This window comes from Lutra lutra, chromosome 1 (genome assembly GCF_902655055.1).
Source record: "Lutra lutra chromosome 1, mLutLut1.2, whole genome shotgun sequence".
NCBI lineage: Eukaryota > Metazoa > Chordata > Mammalia > Carnivora > Mustelidae > Lutra > Lutra lutra.
This window is the reverse complement of record NC_062278.1, coordinates 204,346,482-204,361,605: the sequence shown is the minus strand read 5'-3', so window position 1 is coordinate 204,361,605 and position 15,124 is coordinate 204,346,482. Positions and strand designations below refer to the sequence as shown.

General features: G+C 54.0%; 1 protein-coding gene across 2 annotated transcripts; it reads right to left on the bottom strand.

The window, feature by feature from the left end:
• Positions 1–40: 40 nt before the first annotated feature.
• Positions 41–8,828, bottom strand: UBA7 (ubiquitin like modifier activating enzyme 7). Of its 2 annotated transcripts, none has more exons than XM_047693718.1 (24): positions 8,621–8,828; positions 8,368–8,536; positions 8,134–8,268; positions 7,929–8,035; positions 7,488–7,578; positions 7,278–7,413; positions 6,992–7,089; positions 6,752–6,898; positions 6,139–6,321; positions 5,854–5,961; positions 5,624–5,704; positions 5,388–5,543; positions 5,118–5,283; positions 4,835–5,040; positions 4,681–4,745; positions 4,408–4,591; positions 4,260–4,334; positions 3,824–4,007; positions 3,255–3,337; positions 2,876–2,968; positions 2,592–2,783; positions 902–1,000; positions 727–827; positions 41–264 (listed from the first exon to the last, which is right to left on the bottom strand). In XM_047693718.1, exons 1-24 carry the CDS (start codon positions 8,674–8,676, stop codon positions 129–131), a joined length of 3,051 nt encoding a protein of 1,016 aa, XP_047549674.1. In that variant the 5' UTR covers positions 8,677–8,828; the 3' UTR covers positions 41–128. The 2 variants fall into 2 exon arrangements, 1 of the variants encoding a protein (XP_047549674.1); XR_007121179.1 differs by having other exon boundaries at positions 227–264; positions 2,592–2,806.
• Between the last annotated feature and the right edge of the window lie 6,296 nt (positions 8,829–15,124).

Below are 15,124 nucleotides of genomic sequence, written 5' to 3'. Positions count from 1 at the left end.
TGCATTACTGCCCCATGTTTCATCATCCGTCTCCACGTAAACCCTCCTGCAACAAGCATTTATTGAGTGCCTACTGTGGGTTCGAGATGCAGGGCTCCATGGAGCCGGAGGACAGGGCTGCTGTCCTGTCACACAGCTAGCTGGTAGTGCAGGGGTGGGAAGGTAGTGTCCTCCTCCTCACCCTCACAGCTGAGCTCCAGCACCAGCACCCGCTGCCCTGGCTGAGGCTTCCGGCCTGTCACCTGGCACACCAGTTCCGTCACCCTGGTAGTGTGGCAGGGAAGGGGTTGGGGGTGATTGGCTAAGTGAGCAGCAGGAGGCAGAGTGACCAGGGATGGACCCAAGGGTGCTGATGGGCCATAAGGAGCTCAAGCTGGGGGCAGGAGCAGCTCAAGACCGGAAACATCTGAAACTATTTTAGGAGCAGCAGGCAGGGCGGGCAGGAGGCAGGAAGCTGCGAGTCCCCTGGGAGTGGGCTGTGAAAGGGGGGCTTAGTGGGGTGTGGAGGAGCTGATGGGGCTGGCCAAGCAGGCAGCTGGGAGGCCCCTCCTCAGGTTTTCAATCCTCACCCCACCCCCAGCCCATTTGCTGGCTCCATTTGGCAAAAGAAAGCCTCAGGAGTGTGTGAGGGGCCCAAACGGGGTTGGGAAGAGGAAAGGCGTCATGTGTCCCAACGCCAGCCTCCAGGAACAGAACAAGGCCCGCTGAAGCCTGGTGTGGGCTTACCTGAGAGCCAGGCGCTGGGCCTGCTTTTCAGGCGACCATCTTGCCGAGTAGAGCAGGGCCTTCCCAAACAGCAGCATCTTCACCCTCAGCCCAAATTGTTCCTAGAGAGAGACAGGTAAGGGGCCAGCTAGGCCAGGTCATGCCCGGCCTAAAGGCAGGGAGGGATGGGGCTCACCTCGAGATAGGCCAGCAGTAACTCCAGGGTCTTCTCTGGCTGCCCAGCGGGCACCAGCAGGCGGTTCCAACAGGTCCAGGTCCATGTCAGGGGATGTAACTGGGGGGGAGGGCAGTGAGAGGCTTCTCACATACACCCTCCCCCTACCCATTACCAGCAGCTCATGGCCCCTTTCCTAGAGGAGGAGCTGGACTAGAGGCAGGAAACAGAAGCCAGGGGGGTGGGGTTGGAAGGTGGGATCTGGGCCCAGAGTCCCAGCACCCTCCCCGCCTATGCTGGGGCCAGCACAGGAAATGGGGCTATGGGGCCCCCGCACAGGGAAACAGGCAATCCATCACGCAGGCGGGTTGTGTGTGCGTGTGGGGGGGGGGGCATTGTTTCCTGAGGAAGCAGAAGCAGGGCCGCTGCAGTCACTGATAAAGCTGCTTGAGCCTCAAATGCAAGGCTGGGAGCTGGGGTGGGGGGGTGGACATCCTGCCCCCGTCCCGTCATTCTGTATTGCCAGGGTGTTGGACTACATGAGCACAGAGGATCAAGGGGCACAATGATCACTAGGGCCCCACTGGCTAAGAGACCCCAGCAGGGACACAGTCCACAGAGGCCTCCTCTTCCTGTTCCCTTTCCTTCCCTATTTCAAGAGTCTTGGGGTTCTAGTGCAGGGAGCTGAGGGTGGCAGGGGGCCAGGGGCCAGGAAGGGGGCTCTGCCAGCTCCCCCAGAAAGAACAGTGGGGTCAAGCTGAGATGAGGCCAGAGGTGAGTTGTGGGGGGGACCGTCCTCTGCCCCCTACCCCTCCACCATAGACAAAGGAGCTTATGTGCTAGCTGGAGGAGAGGCCCTTCACAAAAGAGCTCTGTGTACTGTGCCCTGAGGGACCCCAGGCCTGCTCAGCAAAAGCCCAGTGCTGGCCCATGACCTCTCCCCTCTCCCCTGGTGAGGGCATTCTCTCCACCCCCTCTCCCGTGCCCCGAGAAAATGCCAACTACTGCCGAGCCTGGGCGCACAGCCAGGGGCATTCACAGGCCCTGCACTTGGAGGAACACACACACACACACACACACACGACCAGGAACGCCTGCATGTGTACTCACATGCACACCCATGCACACCCACAGCGAAGAAGAGCCTTGTACTCCCATCTGGCACACAGATGTACAAGCATGCTCCCTCCGTGCCCACATGCCACAGGGCCAAGGATGCCCAGACCCCTGTGCACTCACACGCACAAAACGAACGCACACATCCCCACCTGTGGCAGTGAGCTCAGTGCCCTTTAACTCAGCTTGGAGGGAGTGGGCCAGGGTCCCCATGCTCTGCAGGGGCGGAAGTTAGGCTCTGTTTGGGGCTAGGGCTCTAGTGCCCCCTCCCTACCACCTCCCCCATTAGGGGCTCTACTACAAGGAGGAGGCTGTGAGGCTTGTCTGACTCCGCTAATGAGTTAAAGCTGCAGCAACCCCCAGACACAGGGCAGGGGAGGGGTGAGGGGTGAGGGAAGCTGATGGCTGCTTCCTGTGTCTGACAGGTCCCAGTCTGGCTTCACAGCAGTAAGCTGGCTGGAGGGGGTCTTAAGGACTCCCCCAGAGTCTGGGTTCTGGTGTGAGCCCAGAGCCAGAGGAAAGCCCGTTTTGGTAGGTACAGGAAAGACCCAGGCCTGCGGGGCGGGGTGGGGGGGCAGGCGGGTGAAGGGCTTACCTTCTGGACAGTGGGGGCACAAGGCTCCCAGCGCTCAAAGCGGTTTTCGGCCAGATGCAGGTAGCTGTGGCGAAAGGCACGGAGGGGCCGTGGCCCACCCACCACCTTGTATAGTTCCAGGCCCACCAGGCCTGCCACAGCTGCTGTGGTGGTGGCAATGGCTGGGATAATCTGGCCCACGATTTGCTTGCTCTGCCAAGGACAGGAGATTTGCTCTGGGCCCGAGGTGTAGGGCTAGGGTTTGACCCCCACCTCCAGGCCTGAGCCCCAAGGGGCAGAGTTACCTGTGAGCGGTTGGCAGGGGGGATCCCATAGTTCTGAGCTCGCAGGCTTGCTGCCGCTGCCACAAAATCCACATGGAAGTTGCTATCATTGTCCTGTGAGGCCCAAGTCCCGACAGAGTTAACATGGCCTCAGATTCCCTCACCATGGCTGACTGCGTGTCCCCGCACAGGTCTTCCCACAGTTCTGGGGGGGAGGGGGCATGCTGACAACTGCCTCCCTTATCAGATAAGGAATCAGAGGCTCAGGGAAGGTGATCTGCTTTGGGGGTCCTGCCAGGAGGAGAATTCAGGCCAAGGGAACTCCAAAGCCACCTTCTTAGCTCTTGACCTTCCCCAACAACCTCCCCAGCTTGCCCCTCACCCCTGCTTGGGCTCCCACCTTCTCGAACTTCAGGGGCTCCAGGGGAGGGCTCCTGTTCCAGACCTTCAGCACTTGGTGCAGCTTCTTCAGCTGCTCAGGGCCTGGCAGAGGAAGGGGGTGACAGGCAGTTCTCAGCACCCACCTCCCGCCCTCTCCCTGGAGCCTGGTGCCTGGTGCCTAGTCTTACTCTTCCCTAAGCCTAAACCAACTATGTTCAGAGAGATCCCCTGATGGGCACTGCAGTCTGTCCAGCAGCCTGAGCCTTGCGCCTGTGCGCGCACCTACGGAATTCTGGCCTCACCTGGGGACCATAGCTGCGGACTCTCCAGGGCCCAGTGGTTTCTGGAGTCTTTTTTGCTGAAAATCTGCCATGGGAACAGGGGTGTGGGGGGTGTGGGCAGCAGGGAGAGGGCCTACTGAGGGGCTAGAGGAGGAGCCCAAACCTTGAAAGAAGCAAGGTCAAAGGGCCTGAGAGAGAGTGAATTGGCAGCAGGGCCCCCAGGCCCCGTCTTCCTTCTGTAGCTTAGGCTCAGGACAGGGCCAGGCCTTTGGAAGGCAGCACAGGGGGCCAGACCCAGGGACCTCACCAAACTCAGCAGAAGCCCCAGCTAGTTCCAGGTCACTAGGAGAGATGGGGGCCAAGGCCTGGGGCACAGGCAGCGGCAGTGACTCCAGTAGTTCCCTGAGTGCCGTCTGGTCCCGGGAGCCAGGGAGCCCATGCATCTGGGCATACAGGTTAGCAGCTGCCAGCACATAGAGGAGGTGTGTGTCCTGCAGTCAGACCAAGAGCACGTGCAGATGCGTGGGTGTGAGTGAGCATGCTCAGGTGCGTGGGGTGGGGGGCACCGGCCATTTGTGGAGTCACTGGAGTGCCTGCCTCGGTCCTACACATGGACACCCACAGATGCACAAATGTGGCATGGCATCTTCAGCACCTGTGCCCCTCTGCAGAATACAGAGGTGCCTACCTCGGCTCTGAGGGGTCACATCCCCACCTTGGGGTTCCCAAGGGACCCCACTCACTTGGCTGGCATCAAACTCCAAGGGCTTGGGACACTGTTTGCGACCCGACCAGAAAAGAGTTCCATCCTCTAGCACCTAGGGGAAGGGAGGTGGTTGGGCTCAGTCTGGTTCCCCCAAACCCTCCGCCTCCTGATCCCTAGACACCCACTTTATCAGGTGGGAAATGGCTCAGCAGCTGCCTGATGCCATAATGGAAGCGTCGTTGCCAGTGGCCCAGGGCCCACACCACACAGTCTTGCCAGGTCTGTGGACGCTGTCTCAGGACACCCAGCACCTCCTCCAGCAGGGTCAGCACCTGCGGCCCATCTGTTTCTGCCAGAGAAGTGAGTGCCCTGCAGAGAGAAGAGGTTTGAGGCTAAGCCCTGAAGACTCTGACCCTAGGGTCTCTGGACTCCCATCCACGCCCTCTTGGTGGCCTTACTCTTGGTGGCGGTTGATGGTCTCAGCAGACAGACGGAAGAGCCCCTCAAACTCATCCCGGGCCCACTGTGGGGCAGAGAGTCACCATAAGGTGTCAGGCGGGGAGCAGGTCTGCAGCTAGGGGCGGAGCTGGGTGGGGTCAGGGTGCTTCCTACCTGCAAGGTGTGCTCGACTGAGCTGGGGAAGTGCCGCAGGGTGCAGACAGGGTAGGTAGCCCCTTCAGCAGCTAAACCCGAGGGGGGCGCTCTGTAGACATCAGTCACATGTGGCACGAACACGTAAGCATGGCCTGAGGTGCCCTGTGTCCCCGCCTCCAGCAGTGGCTTCAGATAGTGGGTGCAGCGAGCAGCCACATAGTGGCCTAGCAAGGGGGCAGAGGGTCAGGAGTGGGGCTGGCACAGCCTTGAATAAGGGGCTGAGTGTCAAGTTTCCACTCACGGGCCTGGAAACTGTCCAGGGCAGCAGCCACGCCATCCACATGGGAGAAGAAATTGTCCTCATAGATGTGCTCTGTTGTAGGATCCAGCGGGTGGGTGAGTGGGGTCACCTGCAAGTGTGAGTTCAGGCGACGAGTGGCCTCTGCGGCTACCTCTGCCTTGGGCCTCTGAGAAGAGAACAGGAAGATGTTGGGTGTGGGTGGGTGGGTGTTGAGGGGGGCACACCGTGGACAGTCTGGGATGCAAGACGTGCATAGGGCCCAGCACTCACACCAATGTCCTGTGTCCTGAAGAGGAACTGACGGCTGAGATTGGAGCGCTCTATGTGGTCCATGTCGGCAACGGTCACGCCCCCGCTGTCCCCGGCCCCCAGGCCCATTAGGGCAAAACCTTTGAGCAGCTCACAGCCAATAGCTCCAGCACCCACCTGCCAGCAGGAGCAGCCTTAGCGGGAGGGCCTGGCCTGGCCCTCCCACAGACCTCTCCCAGCTGGGCCACAAAGCTCACCAGCAGGTAGTGCTGCCTGCTCAGCTTCTCCTGAAAACCAGCCCCAAACACTGCGATTTGCCCATCATAGCGGCAACGTCTCTAGGAGACACAGACAGGGCTCAGTGATGGCTGTGCTGTGCCTCCCTCTCACGCCGACTTTTCCAGGTCAGGATTTCTGGACTGTTGTTCCTTCTCCTTCCCTGGTCTGAAGTTTGGAGAACGCTTGCAGCCCTACCCTAGGTTCTTACCGGCACACAGTCCTCTGGTGTGGGAAGGGGCTCCCCATCTTCTGGAAGGCAATCGAGGGCATCAAAGTAAAGCCACTGGTCCAGGGGCATGAACTTCCTGGAGACTGCCTAGAGGCCAGAATTTCAGGGTAGGGACTCCTGCCAGCTCCAAGCCACCTTCGATCCTGGCTGGGCTTCACCAGACCAGTGAAGTCGCCAGGGCCGCTGTCTGGTGCTGGCACCCTCCGGCACCCACACAGATCTCCACACCCTTCCCAGTCTCATCCTGCCTGTGCCTCTGCCCACCTTCAGCACTTCCTGGGCAGCCACCCCACCCAGCATGGCTGCCATGGGGCTCAAGCCACCAGCACTACTCAGGGCGACTGTCTGCACTAGATCCTCATCCAGCAGCTCTTCCAGCGGCTCTCCTTCTGTCCCCTTCAGTGGTTCCAGGGACCGGGCCAGGCCCACCACCTTCTCTGCATCAGCCTGTGGAGGAGGACTCTGTGGGCATGGCAGCCCTGGCCTGGGCTCTCTCCCCGACTCAAACCCTTCATGAGCCCATCCCCCGATTCCGTAGAAGAGGGAGCAGTGCCTAAACGTGAAGGCCCAAACCAGCTGTCAGACTGTGTGGCCCACCAGAGGATGCCTAGACAGTACCTGCAGAGACTTCGCCAACGTGGCTAGACATTTCAGCCCAGAGCTGAGCGGGGAGGAGGCGGCCAGGGTCCCCAGGCCTTGTGCCTAGTACTTTCAGGGACCCGGTCTCTGGTCCAAAGACAGTGCTATCACTTCCTTTATGTAAGTGGGAAGCTGCCTCTGGGTTTATAACTCGGGTCTGTGAGATAATCACTGTTGCTTTCTGGTAGGTGAGACCCCAATAAGATAGGCTCGGGGGAGAAGCAACGGGGCCACTCACAGGATCCCACGGCTGGGGCAGGCGGCCATTGAGGCTCTGGAACTCGTGCAGTGCACGGAAGGCCTGATGTAGGCAGCGGGCACGGTGAGCTTCCTCCGAACCCTGCGCCACCACACGGGGCTGGAGGAGGGCTACATCCAGGGGCTTCTGTAACAGGTACTCAGCTCAGGGTCAGGTTCAGAACACTGCGGGGCCCTTGAGGCTCCCAAGCTCCCCCATCTCAGATGCATTTGCACTCACATGGCTCACAGTCTTGGATCTCTTGACCTTAGTGACGGCCCCACCACACAAGTAAGGGGAGAAAATTGCTGTGTTCCCAATCTCCAAGGTTCCATCCTCTGGGGGAGATCCAGCCTCGTCAGTATGACCTCTGAACCTGAGTTGTTCTTCATACCCTATCCTGTCTTGTGCCTCTGTCCTTGACCTTGCTCCACACTGAGGAAGGTGGAGGGAGAACCTATCCCCAAGGACCAGGCTGCGTGTACGCCCCGGGGTGGGGGCTTGAGGACTGAGTGGGTTGGCTTACCCTGTACGTGGATAGGCCGGGGATCACAGCCGTTGAGCTCAACCATGCCCTCAATGCCTGAGAAAGTCACCAGATCCCCATCACGGAAGTAGTGGACATCGGCCTCTTTTCTCAGGGTGAGAATTCCAGGGGAGCCCTAGAGAAGAGGTGGCTTGGCTCAGGGGTGCCCCCACTTGGTCAGCAGCTGAGCACCCACACTTCAGCACCCACCTGGGAGATGTGCTGGATGGCAGCTGTCAGAGGCTCTGCCTCTGTAGGGTCCTGCACGGTGAAGTCCTCACCGAAGTCACAGAACAGCTGCCTGTAGTGGGGTGGTAGGGGTCACTGAGCCAGCCCAGCGGTTACTCACCATGCTTGCTGCTAAGGGTGGGAGACACTAGGCACAGCCCAGAAGGCCAGCCCTGGGAAAGGGATGCTGGGAGAGGCTTGGAAGCTGGAACTTGAGGGAATTACTGGAGCAGGTGTGGAGACTGGGGTGGAGGAAGCAGAGGGTGGGACTGGGGGCTGCAATCAGGAGGGGATGCTAGGACAGGCCTGGGGCTGGGGGCAGAGGGGCACAGGAGCAAGCCTGGGGATCTGGCCAGCCCCAGGAACAGGACCAGGCCAGTTGCCACCTGTGCTGTGGCAGGTCAGGCCGGGAGTCTCACTCACCCTACAAGGCCCCGAGTATCGGCCACCAGAAAGCAGATTTTGAGCTTGTGGCATAAAGCGCCCACCTCCAGCTGCTCCTCCAGCTTCGAGGCAGTCAGCACCACCATCTGGGTGGAACCCATGATCAGCAGGGTCAGACCCGCTGCTCAGCACAGGGCCAGAGGAAGAGACCCGGCTCACCTGGAGAGTGGGGCAGGGAGGGTACCTGGAAGTCCAACAGCAGCTCCTCGGTGATGTCGCCTGTGTGTACACACACTTGGACGGCGCTGTTGAGCTTAGCCACAGGTTCCTGAGATGCCTCAGCCCTACTCTTTTTCAAGTCCTTCTCGGAGAGGAAAAACTAGGGCGAGACCCAGTGTGCCTCGGGCAAGGGGATTTCTCTTGGGCCCCACCCCCACCCTGGCCTGGGAACCCATAGTACCCCTCCCATGCCCCTTACCTGGGCAGCCAGGTCAGACCAACAGGTGGGGTGGGGATCATGCAGTGTGAGGCTGCCCACACCCATCAGGACCAAGTTTTTGGCCACCTCGGCCCCCAGACCCTGAAGGCCCGATAGCAGGACCTTGGCTCCCTGAATCCTCTGCATGGCTGGCAAGTCCAGCACATACCTGTGGAGGGGCAATGAGAAGGTAGGCAGTGGGAGGCCAGAAGTCAGGAGGCCACCCCACTCCCTTCCCCACCTCGGGCCTCACAGCTGCCGTGAGTACAGCTGCTCATCCACCAGCTTGGCGGTCTCCAGGACACCCATCCTCAGGCAGGAGGCAAGACGGCAGGCTGCAGCTCCTATAGATAGGGTCGCTGTGTGGGAGGCTGTGCCCACGGAGACCAGCAGCCCATAGCACCCAGTGCAAAGATGCACTAAGTTTCCAGGAGTGAAGGACGCTACTGCTCACAGCTTTCTTCCTGGCTTTTCTGTCATTTCAGAGAAAGGGAAAGTGAAACTAGACTGAGCCAGCTCCTGGTCCTGCCTCCAGAGAGATCTGGCAGCTGGAGGGCACAGGCAAAGTGGGATGGAACTCTAGGATATTTGGCCTCTAGGCAAGCAGGTATCTTTTTCTTTTCTTTTTTTTTTTTTTTAAAGATTTTATTTATTTGACAGAGAGAGAGAGATCACAAGTAGGCAGAGAGGCAGGCAGAGAGAGAGGGGGGAGGAAGCAGGCTCCCTGCAGAGCAGAGAGCCCGATGCGGAGCTCGATCCCAGGACCCTGGGATCATGACCTGAGCTGAAGGCAGAGGCTTTAACCCACTGAGCCACCCAGGCGCCCCTATCTTTTTCTTTTTTTTTTTCTTTTTTATTTATTTATTGGAGAGAGAGAGCATGAGCTGGTGTGGGGGCTTGGGGAGTTGTGCAGATGGAGCGGGAAAGAGAGTAATCTTTTGCAGGCAGAGAGAGAGAGAGAGAGAGAGAGAGAGAGAAGCAGGCTCCCTGCTGAGCAGAGAGCCCGATGCGGGACTTGACCCCAGGACCCTGAGATCATGACCTGAGCCGAAGGCAGCGGCTTAACCCACTGAGCCACACAGGCGCCCCTCTTTTTCTTTTTTTAAGATTTATTTATTTGAAAGAGAAAGAGCAGGTGCATGTGAGTTGGGGGTGGACCAGAGGGAGAGAATCTTTAAGCAGACTTCCAGCTGAGCATGGAGCCCAAGGACGCAGGGTTCCCTCCCAGGACCCATGAGATCATGACCTGAGCTGAAACTGGGAGTTGGGTGCTCAACCAGCTGAGTCCCCCAGGTGCTCCAGCAGGTATCTGTCTTGAGGACAGGAGCCATGGAGGACATGGAGGACAGGAGCAGGTGGGCTGGAGGCCATGGTGTCCTGTAGGTCCCTAAATGTCCCAAACCTTGGGCCCCATTCCCCTCAGTGTCGATGCCTGAACGGGCTTCCTGCCCACAGAGTGCTGGCAGGAGCCCCCGTGTCCTGAGGACTCACCTAGTCCCTAACACAGGACAGAGTTGGTCCCATTCCAGAGGCTGTGAGAACTTGTGAGGCTTACGTTGCCCCATCCCCGGAGCCCAAAGCACAGATCCAGGTGAAGCCTGACATCTTTGGGAATACCTACTTGGCCCTGGGCCCACTCCTGAGGATAAGGATTCCCCCTTGCCCACAGCTGCCAGCTCAGAACAGATGGCAGTTCTAGGTGACCAGTCAGGGAATGAGTCCTGGGACTCAAAGAGAATGGTCAGTCTCTGAGCGCCAGACCTCAGAGTGGCACCCATGGAGCAGCTGTGGTCACGTGTGTCCTTACTTTTCCTTTCAACTTTTATTTTGAAATAATTACAGACTCAAAGGACGTTGCAAAAACAGTAGAGGTCCTGTGTACCCATCCCCCAGAGATGTGTCCTTCTGCCTCCTTAGGAATTTGGGGCCAGTTCTCTGGAGGGTGGACCACAGGTCTCCACAAAACTCCACAACAGGGGCGGCTGGGTGGGTTAGTGGGTTAAGCCTCTGCCTTCTGCTCAGGTCATGATCTCAGGGTCCTGGAATCGAGTCCTGCATCAGGCTCTCTGATCGACGGGGAGCCTGCTTCCTCCTCTCTCTCTCCCTCTGCCTGCCTCTCTGCCTGCCTCTCTGCCTACTTGTGACCTCTCTGTCAAATAAACAAATAAAATCTTAAAAAAAAAAAAAAAAGAACTCCACAACAGCTAGACCAGATGTGGTCATGGATTCTTTTTTTTTTTTTTTAAAGATTTCATTTATTTACTTAACAGAGAGAAAGAGAGAGAGAGAGAGAGAACAGCAGGGGGAGCAGCAGGCAGAGGGAGAGGGAGAAACAAGCTCACTGAGCAGGGACCCTGAAGCAGAGCTCGATCCCAGGATCCTGGGATCATGACCTGAGCCAAAGGCAGACGCTCAATGACTGAGCCACCCAGGTCCCCCCTTTTTTTTAATTGAGGTAAAATTCATATAACATTAAAATAACCATTTTAAAGTGTTAAAGTTATGCAGCTATCAACTCTCTGTAGTTTCAAAATTTTTCATAACCTGCGAACAACCCCCACCGCATTAGTGACTGTTCATTCCCTACCCCGATCCCCCCGCAAATACTTAGATTCTTTCTGCCTCCAGGGATTTACATAGTCTGGATGTTTCTGTAAAAGGAATCATACAAAATGTGACCTTTGATATCTGCTCTCACTCAGCATGTTTTTGAGGGTCATCCAAATTATAGCATGTATCAGTACTTCGTTCCTTCTTATGGCTGAAAAATATCCCATCATAGGACTATATCATGATTTGTTTATCCAGTCACCTGTGGATGGACATTTGACTTGTTTCTATTTACTGGGAGTGTCATATGTACTGGGTACAGAAATCAGGGCCAGACTGTCTTTTTCTGGCTGGCTTATTCCACTTAGCAAATATCTTCAAGGTCCATCCATATTGTAATAGATTACAGAATTTCCTTCCCTTTTAAAGGCACATCATAGTCCTTAGATGTATGTACGACATTTTGCTTATTCATTCACTGGGGGATGGATACTTGGGGGGCTTCCATTCTTTAGCTATTGTGAATAATGGTGTTATGAACATGGTGGTACAAATCTCTCTTTGGGATCCTGCTTCCAGTTCTTTTGAGTAAATACGCAGAGGGGGAATTGCTGGATATGGTAATTGGATATGGTAATATGGATATGGCAATTCTTTTTTTTTTTTTTTTTTTTTAAGATTTTATTTATTTATTTGACAGAGAGAAATCACAAGTAGGCAGAGAGGCAGGCAGAGAGAGAGGAGGAAGCAGGCTCCCTGCTGAGCAGAAAGCCCGATGCGGGGCTCGAACCCAGGACCTGGGATCATGACCTGAGCCGAAGGCAGCGGCTTAACCCACTGAGCCACCCAGGCGCCCCTGGATATGGCAATTCTATTTTAGTTTTTTGAGGAGCTGCCATACTGTTTTGCAGAGTGGCTGTACCATTTGACGTTCTCACCAACAGTGCACAAGGGTTCCAATTTGTCCAAATTCTTCCTAACACTTGTTTTCTGTTTTTTAGATACTAGCCATCCCAATGGGTGTGAGGTGGTATCTCATGGTAGTTTTAATTCATACTTCCCTAATGTTTAGTGATATTGAATATCTTTCACGTGCTTATTGGTCCCTCAGCGTCTTTGGAGAAATGTCTATTGCAGTCTTTTGTCTGTTTTTTCTTCAAAAAATTTTTAAAGATTTTATTTATTTATTTGACACACAGAAAGAGATTACAGACAGAGAGAGGAGGAAGCAGGCTCCCTGCTGAGCAGAGATCCTGATGCGGGACTCGATCCCAGGACCCTGAGATCATGACCCGAGCTGAAGGCAGAGGCTTAACTCACTGAGCCACCCAGGCGCCCTTTTCCCTCAAATTTTTATTTAAATTCTTGTTAGTTAACATACAGCACAATATTGGTTTCAGGAAAATTCAGTGATTCATCACTTACGTGCAACACCCAGGGGTCATCACAAGTGCTCTCTATAATACCTGTCACCCTTCTAGCCCATCCCCTCACCTCCCTCACTCCGTCAACCCTCAGTCTGTTCTCTAAGAGTATCATGGTGGAGCACCTGGGTGGCTCAGTTGGTTAAGCATTTGCCTTTGGCTCGGGTCATGATCTCAGGGTTCTAGAATTGGGCCCCTTGTCAGGCTCCCTGCTCACCCTCCTGTACCCTCCTCCCCTCCCCTGCCACTGCTCATGCTCTCTCTCTAATAAATAAATAAACTTTTTTTTAAAAAAAGTCTCTTATGGTTTATTTCCCCCGCTCTCTGCCTTATGTTCTTGTTTTATTTCTTAAATTCCATGTATGAGTGAAATCGTATGCTATTTGTCTTTCTCTGACTTTTTTCATTTAGCATAATACACCGTAGCTCCTTCCGTGTCCTTGCAAATGGCAAGATTTCATTCCTTTTGATGGCTGAGTAATATTCCATTGTGTGGAATATTCCATTATACTACATCTTTATCCATTCATCGGTCGATGGACATTGGGTTCTTTCCATAGTTTGGCTATTGTTGATAATGCTGCTATGAACAAAGGGTGCATGTATGCCTTCAAATCTGTAGTTTTGTATCCTTTGGGTAAATCCCTAGTAGTGCACCTGCTGGGTCACAGGGTACTTATATTTTCAACTTTCTGAGGAACCTCCATTTTTAAAAAAGATTTTATTTATTTGAGAGAGAGACAGTCAGAGAGGGAACACAAGCAGGGGGAGTGGGAGAGGGAGAAGTAGGCTTCCCACAGAATAAGGAGCCTGACACAGGGCTCGATCACAGAACCCTGGGATCATGACCTGAGCCCAAGGCAGATGCTGAACTGAGCCACCTAGGCACCCCTTGAGGAACGTCCATACTGTTTTCCAGAGTGGCAGCATAATTTGGCATTCCCACCTACATTGCAAGAGGGTTCCCCTTTCTCTGCATCCTCACCAACATTTGTTGTTTCCTGTGTTGTTAATTTTAGCCATTCTGACAGGTGCAAGGTGGTATCCCATCGCCTCTTGCCCATTTTCAAATTTGATTTTTGTTTTTGACTTTTAGAAGTTCTCTATATATTTGGGATATTATCCCTTATCAGATATATGATTCAAAAATACTTTCTCCTTTCTTTGGGTTGCATTTTTACTATGTGGACAGTGTCTTTTTGGTGTTAATCCTTTTAAAAAAAATTTTTCAATAGAATTGCCAGTGAAGCTATCTTGTTCTGGGCTTTTCTTTCTTGGGAGTTTTTGTTTTTTTAAAAGATTTATTGAAAGAAAGAGTGTGTGCACGTGTGGATTGGGAGAGGGGCAGAGGGAGAGATTCTCCAAGCAGACTCCCCGCTGAGTGCGGACACCCACCCCCCACCAACACAGGGCTCCATCCCATGACCCATGGGATCATAACCTGAGCCAAAACCAAGAATCAGACACTTAACTGACTGAGCAGCCAGATGCCCCATCTTGGGAGTTTTTTGAATACTGGTTCAATCCCCTGACTAGTTGCAGGTCAATTCACATTCTCTCTCTTCTCGAGTCAGTTTTGTCAGTTTCTGTGTGTCTACAAATTTGTCCATTTCAGTTAAGCTATCCAGTTTGTTGGTGTACAGTTGTTCACAATATTCTCTTATAATCCTTTCCATTTCTGTAGAATTGATTACAGCATCCCCATTTTCATTTGACTTTGATAATTTGTCTTTTTTCTCTTAATCAATTTGTTTAAAAGTTTGCCGATTTTGTTGACCTTTCAGAGAAGCAGCTCTTGGTTTTGTTGATTTTCTCTATCATTTTTTAGAATTCTGACACTAATTCCTACGTGTGTGTTTTATTCCATACCACCAAGCAATTCTCCAATGCCAACTGCGATTCCTGTAATTCAACTGAATTCTGAGACCAGCTACCTGGGGACGAACTCAGACCCACTGCCTGCTCCAGCACCGGTCAGCTACTTTTGCAACTGGAGCTGCTATCCACACCACCATGAGGAATGAGGGACAGTGGCTGGGTCAAGCCCCGCTTTTCCTCTACCAAGTACTTTCCCAGTTGTCTGATCTGGTAGCAGAGTTCTGAAATAGTTGATTACAATTGCTCCTTCCATGTCTTTGCATTTAGGTCTAGCATAGTTGTTTTGTTACTATTTTGTAACCATCACCACTATCTATTTCTAAAACTTTAGAATCACCCCAGGCAGAGGGGAGGTGGGAGAAGTAGGTGAAGGGGATCAAGATTACCCTTATTGCAATGAGCCCTGAGTAATGTATGGAAATGTTGAATGACTATACTGTATACCTGAAATTAATATAACCCTGTATGTAACTATCCTGGAATTAAAAAAAAAAATTTTTTTTTTTTAAGCAGGCTCCATGCTGGGCCCGAACTCACAACCCTGATATCAAGACCTGAGCTGAGATTAATAGTTGGATGCTTAATTAACTGAGCCACCCAGACACCCCAGCTCAATTTGCTAGGTGTCTCAGTTGTTAGGCTTCTGCCTTCAGCTCAGGTCATGATTTCAAGGTCCTGGGATTGAGGCCCACGTTGGGCTCCCTGCTCAGCAGGAAGCCTGCTTCTCCCTCTGCCGCTCCCCCTGGTTGTGTTCCCTCTCTCCCTGTATCTCTGTCAAATAAATAAATAAAACCTTAAAAAAAAAATAAATGGCTGGGGGAAGTTTATGTAGCAAGAAAACAAATCACCGACCGAAACTCTCTAACCATTAACTCCTCCTTTTCTCCTCACACTAGCTCCTGGTA